At 44.8% G+C, this 16,996-nt stretch overlaps 1 protein-coding gene across 2 annotated transcripts in view; it reads left to right on the forward strand.

Annotated features, from left to right (window-relative positions):
* Positions 1–16,996, forward strand: part of SLC4A1 (solute carrier family 4 member 1 (Diego blood group)) — a 49,489-nt gene that overhangs the window by 15,752 nt on the left and 16,741 nt on the right. For both annotated transcript variants that reach the window (XM_080978599.1, XM_080978598.1), the window contains 9 exons: positions 4,054–4,130; positions 5,459–5,636; positions 6,220–6,355; positions 7,048–7,186; positions 10,375–10,453; positions 11,777–11,964; positions 12,700–12,901; positions 14,552–14,776; positions 16,543–16,691. In XM_080978599.1, coding sequence (XP_080834725.1) covers positions 4,054–4,130; positions 5,459–5,636; positions 6,220–6,355; positions 7,048–7,186; positions 10,375–10,453; positions 11,777–11,964; positions 12,700–12,901; positions 14,552–14,776; positions 16,543–16,691 — 1,373 coding nt within the window. The remainder of the gene's footprint in view (positions 1–4,053; positions 4,131–5,458; positions 5,637–6,219; positions 6,356–7,047; positions 7,187–10,374; positions 10,454–11,776; positions 11,965–12,699; positions 12,902–14,551; positions 14,777–16,542; positions 16,692–16,996) is intronic.

Below are 16,996 nucleotides of genomic sequence, written 5' to 3' on the forward strand. Positions count from 1 at the left end.
GATTCGCAAAGAGGGCAACATTCTTTCTTGAACAGCGAGGGATATATTTGGTACTGACAATTTGTAGTGTAATCCTGAAGAGTGTGGGGGTTTTTGTAGGGAATTCACAGCCTATTTGTACATTGCAGTTGACATACCACAATGAAAATCCGGTTCCAGACTCTGGTTCTGGGGAGGGGAGGCTGCACTTACATTGCAATATACTTTCCCTTTGGAGAAGTTGATTTTGCTTAAACCTCAGAGCCTGAATGGTAACTGTATTAGGCATCAGGTTGGTATTTGAGAGATTAGAGTGGCTGGTGGTGACGCTCACTGGGGTTTTCTTGTTTGATTGTTTTCCATTGCAAGTGGCTTGGCTTGCTTGTTTGAGGCTCCTGTTGTTGCCTCACGGGAACCATCCACTGATGCAAATTCCTCTGTGATTGTGGCACACACCATAGTCTGGATCTATGGGGAAGCTTGGAACTGGCTGGTCCCAACTTTGTGTGGAACTAAATGTGACGGTGGCAGGTCTGTGTCTTGAAACACAAGTCACTACCAAAGAGTAATGTGGAAGCCATTGAAAGTGAAGAAATTGTGCATGGAGGTGTTGAACTCTTCATGGCTTTGCCATTTCTCTGTTTTGCTCTCTTACACACAGACACACAAACATACACACACACACACAGAGAGAGAGAGAGAGAGCACACTTTTTTGCTTGAAATCATCCCCACATTTGAAGATATAGCTCTGTGACATCTGATTCTGCCTTTTGTTCAATGAACAGGGGTAGACTTTGGAATGCAATACAGTCGTACCTCGGAAGTCCGCTGCTACTTCCGTGGCTTCTGATTGGCTGCAGGAGCTTCGTGCACCGTGGTTGCCAAAGGTTTTGGAAGTCGAACGGACTTCCAGAACGGATTCCGTTCAACTTCTGAGGTACGACTGTAATTGCTTTGTTGCTTCAGACCATGGGTAGGCAAACTATGGCCCAGGGGCTGCAGCCGGCCCAATTGCCTTCTAAATCCAGCCTGTGGACAGTCTGGGAATCAGCGTGTTTTTACATGAGTAGAATGTGTCCTTTTATTTAAAATGCATCTCTGGGTTATTTGTGGGGCATAGGAATTTGTTCATTCCCCCCCCCCAAAAAAAAATATAGTCCGACCCCCCACAAGGTCTGAGGGACAGTGGACCAGCCCCCTGCTGCAAAAGTTTGCTGACCCCTGCTTCAGACCAAGGGTCCACTGAACCCAGCAGTCTATTCTAACAGGCCTGGAGCAGACTTCCCCAACCCGGTGCCCTCCAAATGTTTTAGACTACAACTCCCTTCATCTCTTGCCATTAGCTCTGCCAGTGAGGGCTGATGGGAGTTGGAAGTCCAACACCTGGAGGGCACCAGGTGGAGGAAGGCTGCTTTGGAATCTCACTAACAAGATATGGCCTTTCCTGTCATTTTCTTCCGATGTCTAGTAGCTGATAGCTGACGCAACATATAATTTTTGGCTCATGCAACGTACTATTCTATGTTTTAATAATCGGAATGTCAATTCATTGAGCAAATGGCAAAATACGTGGAGTTAATATGCCAATTTTCAAAATATTAATTATATATATGCTATTTCTTTATGCTAAATGGGATGACCATGGCAGGAAATGCTGGCTGCTCCTACTTATCATAAGGGATCAATTTAAGCTAAGGTCTTCACTGCCTTTTGGTGGTGAGTCATTTAGCATGCCATCCAGAATTCTGCTACTTGCCCAAGCTGTAAATAAATAAAGAGGTGATGTCGTTTAATGGCTAAGAGAGTAAGCCATGAATCAGGATCTCCGCAGCTCAAAAGCGATCTATGCATGCCAAATATTTTATTATTATTAAATTGCTGACACTCTTCCATGCTTTTATACACATCAAATCACCAAAGTTTGATTGGGAGCCCTTTTTTGAGTTCTGCATAATTTAAATGTACATTGTGTTCTTGGTGTAGTATCATTTTAAGGTGCTAAATGTTAAAATACGTAAGTCAGAGCTGCCATGGGGTTAAGAACACCCTTTTCCTTGCCTCCCACACTCTACTCTACATGAAAGCCCCAACAATGGCTCCTTTTGCCCACTCAAGGTATGGCAGAGATTGTCAGAAACAAGGGCTGCTGTTTGGTCTCCAATCCTGAAATGCAGGGTTGCCTGGATAGCACCTGGAAGATCAGGAGGTGGAACCTTATGAGATAGAAGCAGAACCTAGTGGCGCCTATTTGGGGCCAGACAGGAGAGCCTGTCTGTGCCTGATATCTCACAGCCTGGTGGACATAGGGCTAAAACAGAAACACTGCAGCTTTTATGCAATTACCTGCTGCCTTTATTTTGGCTTCTCACCCTGTGGTTTTACATTTTTTTTGAGACTTGGAAAATGATGCTAAAATCCTGAAGTTTCAGGTCAAACCCAGCATCCTGGCAACCCCCTCTAGAACCTTTCTCAAAGATCAGTTGCAGCAGCCAATATATAGAGAGCACCAACTTCCAGAAATTGACAGCAAGAGGACAATACCTCTCTTATCTTTTAAGCTCAGTAGAAATAAAGGTCCTGACTTCTGATAGTGGGACGAAGAAAAGAAAACAGTGGGATTTCAAACACCTATTCTGTTGGCTTTACAACAGCTAGACAAATCTTTGAATTAGGGGAACTGGAAATAAAAAGAAGGAACTGTGAAAAATTGCAAGAGAACTCCGAGAAACTGGGTTTGCACCAATTATCCTGATTTTCTGGTACCTGTCAGGGGCACAAAAACTGTTCCCTACTTTGTCCCTGTCTTTGCCTTTTTGAAGAGATTGAAAATTTGGAAGCTGCCATTTAGCTCAGTACTGTCTGTTTTGTGGAATCGTGGAACTGTAGAGTTGGAAGGGACCAAAAGGGTCATCTAGTCCCACCCCCTGCACTGCAGGAATCTTTTACCCAATGTGGGACTCGAACCCATGACCCTGTCAGCAGCTCTCCAGGTTTTCAGGCCTACCTGGAGATGCTGAGGCTCAAGTTTGGAACTTCCTGCATGCAAAGGAGATGCTCTGCCACAGAGCTGTATCTTTCCCACTGGGGATACATTTTACCTTTTGGTACTTGTGAACTAGAATGGCTATTTTCTTGATGTATCAGCCACTTCCACCTGGCCTCTAGAAACTCTTGTCTCTAGTGCGCACCATCAATTCACACATTTTATTCCATTCTGAAGGAGCGTCTCCACCCCCATTGCTCTACCCAGACACTGAGGTCCAGTGCCGAGGGCCTTCTGGCGGTTCCCTCACTGCGAAAAGCCAAGTTACAGGGAACTAGGCAGAGGGCCTTCTCGGTGGTGGCACCCACCCTGTGGAACGCCCTCCCACCAGATGTCAAAGAGAACAACAACTACCAGACTTTTAGAAGACATCTGAAGGCAGCCCTGTTTAGGGAAGCTTTTAATGTTTGATGCATTACTGTATTTTAATATTTTGTTGGAAGCCACCCAGAGTGGCTGGGGAAGCCCAGCCAGATGGGTGGGGTAATAAATTATTGTTGTTGTTGTTGTTGTTGTTGTTGTTATTATTATGCCTCCAGGGAGCTCTGGATGGTTAGGCTGAGGGAGAAGAATGACCACCTGAAAGTTACCCATGGCTGCGTGGAGATTTGAACCTAGGCCTTTCCAGTTGTAGTCTTAACAATCTAGCCAGTATGCCACCATGATTCTAAGGACAAAGTTGATTCCGGTTGAGGGATATACACACACAAAAAAACCCTTCTGTCACACACCTGAAGTTCACTTGGGCCACACAAGAAAGGGAACAAAGTGCAGTGAGACTTGATTAACTATTGAGACCCTGCAGGACAATAGGTACATTGCTGTGGACCTGGACAAGGAAGATCTAGAAAATGAAGCTTACTGGGTGTCCTTTGACAAGGCCATATCTGCCAGCTTAACTTTATTTCATATGGTTGTTTGGGGCATATAGTTGGGAAATTTCATGCATGCTGCATGGAGCTTCTTGGAGGAATTTGGGGAAGGGGTGGAATTCAAAAGTAATAAATAAACATATTTTTCTGTTGGCAGGTGGCTCCTCACCTGAGGAAGCATTAGGAATTGGGGAGGCTGCCCCACCACCCTCCTATCGCAGAAACACACATGAGGTAAGTTCCTAGGGACTGGAGAGCTTTGAATTTTACTTTGTCTCACTAACAAGGAAGCTTTTCTTTCTGGCAGTGCTCCTTGTGTCTTTCATGTGCTCATTGCAGGGATAAATTCAACAGGTGAAACTATTGGCCTCCCACTAAGCTATCTCTGTACTTGGGTGTTCAGACCCAGAAACCTCCCCCCTAAAATAAATTCACACTTGACTCAAATTTTGGTTTGGTTTTTGGCAGAATTTAGGCCACAACTTTATTGATTACAGAAAGTGACTGGTTGCATAGGCTCTGGTTCAACTAGCTCCCTGCCATGCAGGTAGCACTGACCCAGGGCACCAGCATAGGTCAGCCAAGGGTGAACACCTGGATAAGAGAAAAGCTGGGAACGGCCAACTCCTCCACCCAAATGTCCCCCTGGTCTCAGGCACGGGCACAACTCCCTCACAGGGGTTGACCAAACCATCGAGTCCCCGAATTCCTTTAACGGAATATCCTTCACATAGGGATGGCGAGAGCGTTCTCTCATCCCTGTCACCTGAACCAGAGCCTATCCGCAACCTTACAAGTTGTGATGATTTGCTACGTGGCAGGTGAAACCCAAATGGCAACAGCCAATCAGCCAAGTGGGGGAAATTCCTGCCGTGCCCCTGTCCCAACGACAGATGTCACATGACGGCATAGCAAGGTCAAGTGCAAAGCCCTAAAAGTAGGGAGAGGTGGGTGGGTATTCCGCATGCACGCGCCAAAAGAGGAAGCTCTGGGTCACATGCTTGGGCATAAATAGGTCCCTTGAACCGTTTGGACTGCGTCCCATTGGCCAGATTGTACCCAGCTTGAAGGGACCTACCAATCAGGTGTTGTGGCTAACCAATTATACCCACCCGCACACAGGGTGTCGGTTGTCCAGGTCTCACCACAATACGTGCCCTCTTTAAGGGAGGCCCCGATTTGTTGAATTTCTTTCTCTTTTGCTACTGCTAAAGAGACCTGGGCTGGATCTACACTGACCTTTGTAACGTTATTAGAACAATATTAGATATATCGTTCTAAAATGTCACAGGACATACTAGTAAGTTAAAAACGTTCCTTACCTTTTTTTGTGTGCGTTGTCAAAAAACAGTTTCCCTACCGCCGGTTGCTCTGCAGCGCCCTCTGGTGTCATGTTTTAATAACGTATCATTCACGTTACAAGCGAAAAACATAATATGTCCATCTATGTTATAAAAACCATTCCTTATAAACCATGAGTGTAGATCTGCCCTAAAGAGCTCTGAAAAGGGAAGGGGAAAGGTGGCCACCATAATCGCAGGGCCCTTTGCTATACTCCCCAGGCATTTGTAGAACTTCATGAACTGGTCATGGACAGGAACAACGAGCTTCGCTGGATGGAGGCTTCTCACTGGATCAACCTGGAAGAGGATTTTGAGGAGATGGGGCACTGGGGAAGACCACACCTCTCCTATTTGAATTTCCAGAGCCTTCTGGAGGTGCGCAGGGCTTTCAGCAAAGGTGAGGGAAATTGCTGTGAGGGTTGTGCCTGTTGTCACTCTGTGGCATTGAGGAAATGCAGCATGTATGTATGGATTGGCCCTCAGGTTGAGCACAGGCAATCATTTTTAGGAGCTGCTCTGCTTGCCTACAACACATAGGCAAACACACCCACCACTTCCAATTCCCTCTCGCCTAAATCCTGATTCTACGTTATTTGTCCTTGCAAAGGGGAAGATATAAAAATTCCAAATGGCCATGTTGTTTTGCCCCTAGAAGAGATGTCCCTAGGATAATTTTGAAGACCCTGTCCAGGGCCCCACAAAACAGGGGTTATCTCTTTCAGTAAAGTTTACTATTAATATATATATATATTTAAGATAGCTTAGGGGAAAAATATGTTCCAACCCATTCAACAGCATGAGCATAACCTTGCTGAAAAATCTGGATTTTCTGAAATAAGAGTGACAATTTGTTGGGGGAATTAAATAGTCATCTGGAAAGATTCCCAAATCCTCTTCCTTTGTACCTTTGAAATTTTAGCAGGCATATCTTCTGAATTGTCAGGTTTCAGCCAGTGTGTTCCTTCTTTCTACTCTTCTAGGAACTGTTCTTCTAGACCTGCAAGAGAAGAGCCTAGCTGGGATTGCCAATCAGATGCTTGATGAAATGATCCATGAAGGGAAGATCAAGCCGGATGACCGAGAGTTAGTCTTAAGGACTCTCCTCCTTCAGCACAGGTACACTTCCAAAGCACAGCACCAAGTCAGGGGGTGATCCCGTTCCCTCCCTGCTGCCTCCAAATTCAGCCAGAGTGCAGGAGTGTGTCCATGTCATATGTGGTTTTTGTGCCACTTAGAGAGTCTCTAGAGTGCAGTGTGTTGTGGATAACCCCAGGCTCACTGGCGGAGGAAGAGGAGTGCGGGGGGAGCGCACCGCCCCCGGCAGCATGATCACGGCAGGGTGCCATCGTGGCTGGCCCCCCCCCACGCTGGGCACCACGCCCCCACAGGCGGTGAGTCACGCCCCCGCCTTCTCTCCGCCCCCTGATGCCGGAGCATGAAGCTCCGCCACTGCCCAGACATCCTCCTGAGCTTGAAGCAGGGGCAGGGAAATAGCCTCACAATAATTTATGAGGGTTTGGAAGCTCAACACTACAGAGACAATACCTTTCCCAGCTAGGGCTGGGCCTCATCTGCTCCATCTTGTGTGGAGTGTTGAGCCTACTGAATATTGGCTCCCAACTCCTCTGACAGTTTCACATGTATCAGTTGCCTGTGAATGAAACCAGTAATAAAGTATTTATTAATTTTAATTATTTACTGGATGCCTGCTTGTCCGAGGTCCTAGAAATTAAACTTTTCTCCTTCCCTCCCTGCCCCTTCTTTCTTGGTTCCTTCCCCTCCCCTCATTTATTCCCCCCTTTGTCCAGTCACCCTGATGAGTCTGCTTCAGTGGGGACTCTTCTGCCTGGGCGGCTGGACAGAACTGATGGCCAGGACTCAGGACAGCCACTTCTGCAAGAATATCACCAGATTGAGATGAAGACCTTCCCTGCTGACTCAGAGCAGGTAAGACAACTTTCAGTCAGTGGGTTTAGGAGATGGAGAAGACCAATCTTGTGAACTCAACTCCAGGAACTCTGGGACTTGAACCAGAATGGAGTCACACTGGGTTAAGGCTGGAACCAATTTGTGATCAGTCCTTGGAGCCCTCTTCAGGTATAGAAGAGCACTTACAACCCACTGTTCATTTGTAAATCAAAAGCCTTTCGTTTTGTATGCCTGTTTGGCATCATAAGATACTGATGCTCTGTCCTCCGAAGAATGCATGCAGATTAATAAGAGCACCTTTACTCAGAAGTAAGCCCCACTAAGTTCAATGGGATTTTCTCCCTGCTAAGTATACTTAGAGTTGCAGCCTGAATCTGCAAAAGTTGTCATTAAAAAAAATAAAATTAAAATTTGGAAACAGGAATACAAAAATTGATATCAAATACCTTTTTTTATCAAAGCTAAAAAGCTAATCTAAATAAAAAGACAGACCAGAAAGGGAAAGAGAGAAAGAGATAGAAAGACAGAGAAAGAAAAGAGGAAAAGGAAAAGAAAGAATATATATCTGTCAGCTATATAAAAAAATTATTCAACACATCCACTTCAACAACATCCCAACAAATCTACTTTTTATAAACCAACATTATATTCCATCTTCAAACCCAAATGTCATGAGTGCATTTTCTTTTCCACACAAAAAGGCTATAAGAAGTTTCCAGTCTTTAGTAATTGTTGGCAACGACTTTTCTCTGATTAAACATGGCAACTTTGCCATCTCAGCTAAATCCAGTAATTTTGACAACAGTTCCTCCATTGTAGGTAATTATGAGTTTTCCCATCTTTGTGCATATAAATGTCTCGCTGCTGTAATCATATATTGAAAATGAAGTTCCATAGCCAAATAAATCAAATCTCTTTAATACGGTCAATGACCAGCAAGCAATTTATAAAATAAAATATGGCAATATAAGTACTATTGTACTACAGATAACAGTGGAGATATGGCCAAATCACAAAATTGGTACTTATGTTTATGACCAAGTTTCGACTTTTAAGGTTTTAAGGATTCAATTCAAATGTCACTACTGTTTATTATCGTTCCTTCGATGTTTGCAATTTGAACTCCGTTGCTGTCATCATTGCTCGTCTTATTCTTGTTGCAATGTAACAGTACTTCGCCACAGGCCTGTTGATTTCGGGGTCTTTGTCAGCTAAGAGGTGTCTGATATAGGTGTCGTCTGTAGTCCGAGGTATTTTCCTCAGAATCGGCTCGATCAGCTCTTTTCTTGAGTCTCGATATAATGGGCAATATAAGATGACATGCCCGATGGTTTCAATTTCATTGCTGTTACAGGGGCATAATCTTTGTTCGATCGGTATTTTGTTGTATCTTCCCTCTAGAAGAGCTGAAGAGAGAGCGTTAAAGCGGGCCCTAGTAAATGCCCATCGGTGTTTAGCATTATGTAGAACTTTGAGATAGTTTGCTAAATGGGGGCTTTGGGAATCGAATAGGAGTTTATAAGTTATCGGAAGTTGACTAAAGTCATTTTGGGCTTCAATGTCCCTGAGTCTTTCTTTAATTATATTCTTGGCCCTTCCCCTTTCTAAACTTAATAAATACTCTGGGGAGAGACCATATGTGGCCAATTTTCTGAGAATGCCCTTCAGCCAACTAGATTGGAATTTGTCAAGAAGCATCAGGGAAAGTAGTCCAACCGGCGAGTTGTTAAGTCTTAGCCAAGTGTATAAGGTTCTTATCCATATTTTGGTTTTGATGCTGTATAAGCCCGCTTCCAGTCGTAGGGCGGCGTTTGGGACGCATTTAGGTGTTTGCAGGAGTGATCTAAGGAAACCTGATTGTATCTTTTCGTATGGGTCTAGATTGGAGAGGGAGACGAGTGGTGCGCCATATAGTATTTGTGCTGTTGGTTTTGCAGCGAATAGTTTAATTGTGGCAGGAATAAAATTTCCTCCCATTGTACGATGGTATCTTAGAATTGCTGTTGTACTTTTTTGTGCTGTAGAGGAACTGTAATTTATGTGTGCAGTCTTCTTCCTTGATGCTTGGAATATAACTCCTAGGTATTTAAAGCATGTCACTTGTTCAATCTCCTGATTGTCTAATTTCCATCTATATATTTTTCTTTTGTTAGAGAAAACCATGATTTTTGTTTTTTAATAGTTCACTACTAGTTTCTCTTCTCTACGATATTGGGATAAGCTGTTAAGAGCTCTTTTAAGGCCCTTCTGAGTCTGGGACAGTATAACCGCATCGTCTGCATAGAGTAGGATAGGCAGTTTTTTGTCTGCTAATTTTGGGGCGTGTGTATCCGCTCCTTGTAGGTGGTCTGTTAGGGAGTTTATATAGATGTTGAACAAAAAGGGGGCCAAGATGCATCCTTGTTTAACTCCCTTTGTTGTTCTAATGGAATTAGAGAGTTGACCTTCTTGGCTACATCTTATACGAAGTCGTGTGTTGTTGTACAGTTTGGATATTAATAGCAAGCCGATCCGTCGTCCGGGAGCCCCAAGGTTATGAGTCAGTGTAGCCGTATCAATAAACAGTGCGACGGTAGAACAATAAAGGTAGAACAGTAAAGCAATAAAGCAATAAAAGAATAAACTAGTTAAAACAAGGCGACAAGACAGACCGCCAATAGTCTTTAAGGTCCTTGAGATGTAGTTTTGAGGTCTTGAAGAGGCTAAAACTGATAAAACTAATAAAAACGCTTAATTGAAGTCGGAGGCTCTAATTAGGCTGCTACCTCCGTCGCCATCTTGGGTCTCCATAGCCTTTTTCTAATTATAAATTCGCAAGTCCCAAAAAGGAAAAGTTGTTTTCAGGGAAGGGTGAGTGCAAATATATATGCATTCTGAAAGCAGATTTCTGTTCCAATGGTCAATACTTGCATCATTTATTTTAAAGAAAAACTAGTACATTATTTAAAAACAACAATAACCCAAGACCCCCTCCAAACACAGCAGATCTTCATATAAACACGATAGATTTGGAGTTGACATTCACGTGCTGAGACCAGAGGAATAAACGACTGAAAATTCTAATTCATTCATAGAAATGAAAACATCGTATTCTCAGAATCCCCCATTTTGAGGGCAGCAACGGAGCACATACTGTGAGATGAACTTGGGCCATGTCAACCTGCCTCATGACCTTGGGGGTTAACTGCTTGCATCTCTTGTTGCAGGAAGGCTCAAGTGGTGGTATTAAGAAGCCACTGGCAGATAAGATCCCATCTGATGCAGAAGCGACACTGGTCCTGGTTGGTAAGTACTTTTAACATGTGCAATGGCACTGTTAGGACTGGACGTTGGGACCCTCATAGCCCTGGGACCTTCAAATTGTGCCCGAGAACTAGAAGCAGCAACACATATACAAGGAAGGGTAGAGCTTTGGCAGGGTGAGAGTGGCAGTGAGGTGAGCCAATCATACACCACCTATGGGGTTGTGGAGGGGCCAATGAGAGTCTTCGAGCAATGAGGGGAGGCTAGGCGAGAGATCATGGTGGCCATTTTGGGTGCCATGCTCTCACTCTGTGCTCTCATTCCCCAAAAGTGCTTTGGGGGGGCTGCAATTTGCACAACCACTAGCAATGCACATTTTGGGGCATCACATGAGATTGCACCCAAAAAAAGCACTGGGGGGAGCAAGATCATAATGCAGGCCATGTAACTAACCCAGGAGCACATCTTGAAAGACGCATGTCCTGGTTTTTGACCTGAAAAAGTTGGGCAGTATGGATTGTGTGACTGCCCCAATACCATCATGAGCACAAATAATAAAGAATACCTAATAAACAGAATGTCTGGAGGGCTCCTTTCTCAGAAGTCCCCAGATATTGAAGGAACATTGAATGGGACCCAGGGCCTCAGTAGTCTGTGTTAGAGCTACCCTATTTAACCACAAAAGACTAGCAAAAGCATTTCTCTGCTCCCAGCTCCACCTTCCTTGTTCCTTTCTTTCCTCTTTCTTTCTTTTTTTAATAAAAAAAATTAACCAAATTTAAAATCACAAAAAAATTTAACCAGATTCAAAATGTCTGTCCAGCATAGCCTTAGACGTTTTGGGGTTTGAGATGGAAAATCCAAAAAAGATGCTCCCTATGGTTGCTACAAATATATTCATTTTTAAAACAACAACAACAACCTGACAACTTGCTGGAGTTTAAAATTGCCACAAATTTGCCCCTCCACCCTACATAATGGTAGAGCCAGTCCTGATTCAAGCCAACATGGGATAGAATATAAGTTCTTCCTTCTACAAGATGTATGCTAATCTAGCAAGTTTGGGAGGAAGGAAGTATGTTCTGGTTCTTGCTTGCCTTGTGCGTTTTGTCAGGGGGAGCCATGTTTCTCCCTGGCAAAAACGCTGCTTCACTTCTCTATCTGGCTTAGCCAAACTCATTTGCAGACTTTGCTCACTTTGCTGTCTCTTGTTTTCTTCCCCTGTCCCTATTCTCTTCCACTCCATCTCCCTTTGCCTCTGCCTGGATCCCTTCCTTTCCTGCACATGGTTTGTGTTTCTTTTTCTTTCTGTTTCTGTGCCAAGCCCCCTAAATGATGCCCCATACCCATCCATCCTCCCTTCAGGCCGTGCCAGCATCGTGGACCATCCCACTCTAGCCTTTGTGCGCTTGAAGGATGCTGTAGCACTGGACTACGTTCTGGAGGTTCCTGTGCCTGTCCGATTCCTCTTTGTGGTTCTGGGCCCAGATTCCCCTCACGCCAACTACTACCATGAGATTGGGAGAGCCATCTCAACAATGATGTCCGAAAGGGTAAGTTGGAACCCTCCATAGCTTCAACTTGCCCAAGAAAGTACAGTGGTACCTCGGGTTACAGACGCTTCAGGTTACAGACTCTGCTAATCCAGAAATAGTACCTCGGGTTAAGAACTTTGCTTCAGGATGAGAACAGAAATGGTGCGGCAGTGGCACGGCGGCAGCGGGAGGCCCCATTAGCTAAAGTGATATCTCAGGTTAAGAACAGTTTCAGGTTAAGTACGGAGCTCCAGAACAAATTAAGTTCTTAACCTGAGGCACCACTGTAGTTGGAATTTCCTTTCATGGAAGGAAGGATTGTCTAGGTTAGGCATGGGGAACTTGTTGCTTTCCATGTGTTGTTTTCCATCACCTCTGACCATTTTGCCATGGTAGCTGAGGCTGGGAGTCCAGCAACATCATTCTGCAGGGCCACAGGCTTTTCCCATCCCTGTTTTCAGATCTAGAATTTTCCTGCATCTGCTCATTCACCTGAGTATGGTAGACAGAAGCACTCATACTCGCGTTGTAAGCTTAACTTAACTCTTATGGAAAAACAGGAGCTAAAAGTGTTAAAAGTAGCATGTTAAATTAAACAATGTGGACCTGGCCATGTGCCACAAGCCATGTCATCATTCAGGACACAGGAAGATCCTGTGGAAATTCACCCCAGGAACTGCCCCTTTTGTGTACCCTCCCAAGCACAACATTTGCCTCCCTGAGTCTCCATGTTTTTCCTTCTTCCCTGACTAGGTGTTCCGCCTTGACTCCTACATGGCAGGAAGTAGGCAAGACTTGGTGAAGAGCCTGGATGCATACCTGGACTGTTGCATCGTCGTCCCGCCCTCTCATATCCAAAGTGAAACGCTCCTTAAGTCCTTGTTCCCAGTGCAGAAGGAGCTCCTGCGAAAAAGGTACCGGCCAGAGGAGAGGATGGAGCTCACCAAACAGCTTGGTATGTATGAATCACTGTGGGGTGATCTGCAGGGAACTTTGCCTGATCACTACCAAGCATACCTAGGGAACCTAGGAAGCTGCCTTAGGCTGAATCAGATGATTCTCTCATCTAGCTCAATATTGCTTCCACTAAGGGCCCATCCATACTTACATTTTGCCCCGCACTTTCTAAGCACAGGTTTGTGCTTTCCTGGTCCATGGCCAGGCACTCCCCCGCCTCCACTGCTTTCCCCAGGAAAACCTGCTCTTTGACGCGGAATTGGAACAAACAGCACCTCAGGTTTTCAGTGGAATTGTTGTCTGCAGTAAAGAGAGGGTTTTCATAGGGAAAGCACCGGGGCAAAACAAAGCACTTGGACACAGAGATTCAAAGTGCAGACCTGCAAATAATAATAATAATAATAATTTTACCCTGCCCATCAGACTGGTTTACCCCATTCACTCTCGTCAGCTTCCAACATATATAAAAACATAATAAAGCATCAAATATTAAAAGCCTAGAAATGCGACACAAAAGGGGGTCTGGATGAGCCCTAAGTGGAAGTAGCCCTCCAGGATTTCAGACAGGTCTCCTAACCTTACCTGGAGATGCTGAAGATTGAGCCTAGACCCTTCTGCATGCTAAGCAGATGGGCTCTCCCTGAACTATGGTACTTCTCAGATGTTGTATATTTGAATATCATGTAGAGAGTTTTAAATATTAAGTAGATTAGCGCTGATGAAAAACACTATGAACATGCTCAGTGACAAATGCCTCTTCGGGCTGTAGCCAATGTTAGTCTCACTCACAGTAGACCTGTTAATGCAAAGTTACTAAGTTAGGTTCGCTAATTTCACGGGGCCTACTCTGAGCAGGAATTAGTTCGCTACAACTCTATATTCTTACCTCCCAAGTTTGATAGGTGAGCAGGGCCACCCAGCTTTCAATCACCTGATGTTACAGTGACATCAGGCGACCTGTTATCACCCAAACAGTTTGGTGTGTTTGTTCCCACATGGCTTAATTTCATTTGAAGCAATTTGAAACATACATATTTTTATACATGTATTTTTATTGATTTTCAGAAGTGTCTAATAAACTCATTTTGTATGCAGGTTTGACTAATGTACACATTAAAACAACTTCTAATAGAGTGCATTTTTAACACTATTTTTACTAATATATTCACTTTTATGCATACTTTCCCTTGATGTATGTATTTTTGTAAACATTGCTTGGTTGTAGAACTGCATCGCAAAATTCAGGTAAGTGAGAATTTCAGAGGTTGGCTATGCTTTGGTTCTCACATTGCTTTGGAACCTGAATTTGATGGATTCAGCTTTAAACAAGAACCAAATAGAATTCTTCATCCCTGCAGCTGCCCCACACCTATTGTCATAGATAATGTCAGGTGTACGGCAGGTGTGTGTGGCTTTGCCAAACCTCCTCACAGGCCAAATGTGGAGACCTGTTGTGGGGTTCCTCACTGCTGCCTTAAGCGCTTCCCACAAGATTTGGGATGAAACTCATGAACTCCACATAACGCAAAACCTATGTTCCCAAAAAACGAGGCTTACAGCCCTTTTGAGGCCCCCAGTAAAACATCAGTCCTCTTTTCCCTTCATTCATTCAGCCTTGTCATTCCCTGTGTTCTTCTGTCTCATCTAGAGCAAGAATTGCAGGGCCAAGGCTTCAAGACCCCAGAAAAGGATGATGATGACCCTTTGAGCAGGACTGGCCGGCCTTTCGGAGGGCTGGTGAGGGACATAAAACGCCGGTACCCCAAGTACCTCAGTGACATCACGGACGCTCTCAATGCTCAGTCTCTGGCTGCCGTCATCTTTATCTACTTTGCTGCCCTTTCTCCTGCCATTACCTTTGGAGGCCTTCTGGGTAAGGGAGCTGGGGCTGCTCGCTGCACCCTGACAAGTAATCACAAACTGGTTATCAGTGGGGAAGTATTGTTATGAAAACGAGGGAAATATTGCATCAAACTGGTGTTCCCAGCAGCTCAGCACCACATCCCCTCTTGAGTTTCTGCTGGACAAAACAGGACAGGAAGTAGAATGACATAAAGTTTCCCAGCAGGTTGGGCTATGCTGGTTTGTTTGTTTTCTTCACATCCTTCTCATATGTAGGTGGAGCATGGCAGGGGCGAACAAAGGCTAACCGACACCCATGGTGGGGCAAACCACCGGCTGCGCATGCATTGTGCCACTACGTACAACCCATGTGTGGTGTCGCTACATAGGGCGCATGTGCTGCATTGCTACGTACAGTGCATGCGTGTGACACCGGGCATGTGTTGTACGTAGTGGTTTGCTGCTGGCGCCGCCTAAGCGCCATACGGACAGTAGTGGGATCCTCTGCTCGCGGCTGCAGCAGCGGCAGAGGGATCCTCTGGCTGTAGCGGCGAGGGAGGGATCCCACCGCCATCTGTACAGCGCTCAGGCGGTGCCGACAGCAAACCGCTATGTACAGCACATGTGCGGTGTCACTATGTACAGCGCATGCATGCAACACCATGCATGCGTTGTACATAGCGGTTTGCCACTGGTGCTGCTCAAAAGCCGTATGGACGGTGGCGGGATCCTCTGCTCACGACTGCAGCCACAAATGGAGGATCCTCCACATGCAGCTGCGGTGGCGCGATGGCTGCTCATGCTGCTGTGCCCAGGGGTGGCGGGGTGAGCACCCTGTGGGGTGCCTTCTTGTCACCCCTCCAGACATGGCACCGGGGGGGTGCCATCCACCCCCCTTGCAACGCCACTGGGACTTGGCCACATGAACAACAGCTAGAAAATTATGCCAGAAAAACCCTATTAGAGGCTACTTCCATGTCTTGCTTGCTGACTGATTTGCTTATAGAACAGTTTTATACCACTATTCCCATAAGCAATGCTCCAATGTAGCTTGCATGTAAAGTAAATAGTTATAAAAGCAATTTAAAGCACAAAAACATCTGTATCACCTTTGGGCCGCAGGCACTCCTATGCTACTGATCTTCAACTGTGTGAAATTTATTTTTTGACATTTATTTTATTCTTTTAATGGCTGGATGCTGGCAAACTAAGAGACCTTGGTGACATCTCCTCCAGCCAGGGGATCAGGGAAGAACAAGAAAGATATACTCTAGCACACCTTCCGGAAAGATCTCTAGCTTACATTACAAAGCAGATACTTAATAGACCTGGTTATTTACTTAGAAAGGAAAATAGTTTGACCATTTTAGCAGTCGCCCCCTTCCTGGTTGTTGTTTCTTTTGCAGAATCCTGTCTTACAGCTATAAAATCACAGGGCTGGAGGGGACCCTGAAAACCAAGGCCACCCACAACCCCAAACGCATTACAGTAATTAAGGCTGGTGATATATGGCATTTGTTAAATAGGACTTAAAGGGATTTTTGCTCATGGTGTGTGTCCACTCATGTCACTTTCAGCTTCGACAAGCAGGCTTTTGTTTTGTTATCAACAGCGAGACAAAAGAAATAAGGATGTGCCTTGAGAGGTTAAACTTCTCTTAAGAAGAAGCATTGTCTATCTCCAGTTCAAAAAATTTCAGCCCTCTTACTGATGTGCCAGTTAGATCTCTTAAGTTTCTTAAAGCAGGAAACACCCCAGGTTTGTTCTTTCTTGCCGATAATCTGCTGTTGCTTCCAGGTGAGAAGACTGAGAAGCAGATGGGAGTATCTGAGCTTCTGATCTCCACGGCAGTCCAGGGCGTCATCTTCTGCTTGCTTGGAGCTCAACCTTTGCTTGTGATTGGCTTTTCTGGCCCCCTCCTGGTCTTTGAAGAAGCCTTTTATGGGGTAGGTATCCTGCTATAAATAACATCCCTGTTGAATGATTACTTGTTTCAACACACTGAAAAGCTTCTTTAAACTTATGCAGTCCCCAGATCCACCCTGCCAGTCAATGGAGATCACCTGTCCATTCAATGGTTACCATAAGATGTAATGAGGACCATTACAGTAGTTTACATTGCTTTTAAAACAGGCGAATTCGAAATGGAGGACAGTTCTATTATTCATGGTCATTAGCTGTTACATGAAATGGAACTTCCATGTTTGCAGGCAGTATATCTCTCATTACCAAGAACAGCATAGAACCCTAA

This window comes from Podarcis pityusensis (genome assembly GCF_964106645.2).
Source record: "Podarcis pityusensis genome assembly, chromosome: 13".
NCBI classification, from domain to species: domain Eukaryota; kingdom Metazoa; phylum Chordata; class Lepidosauria; order Squamata; family Lacertidae; genus Podarcis; species Podarcis pityusensis.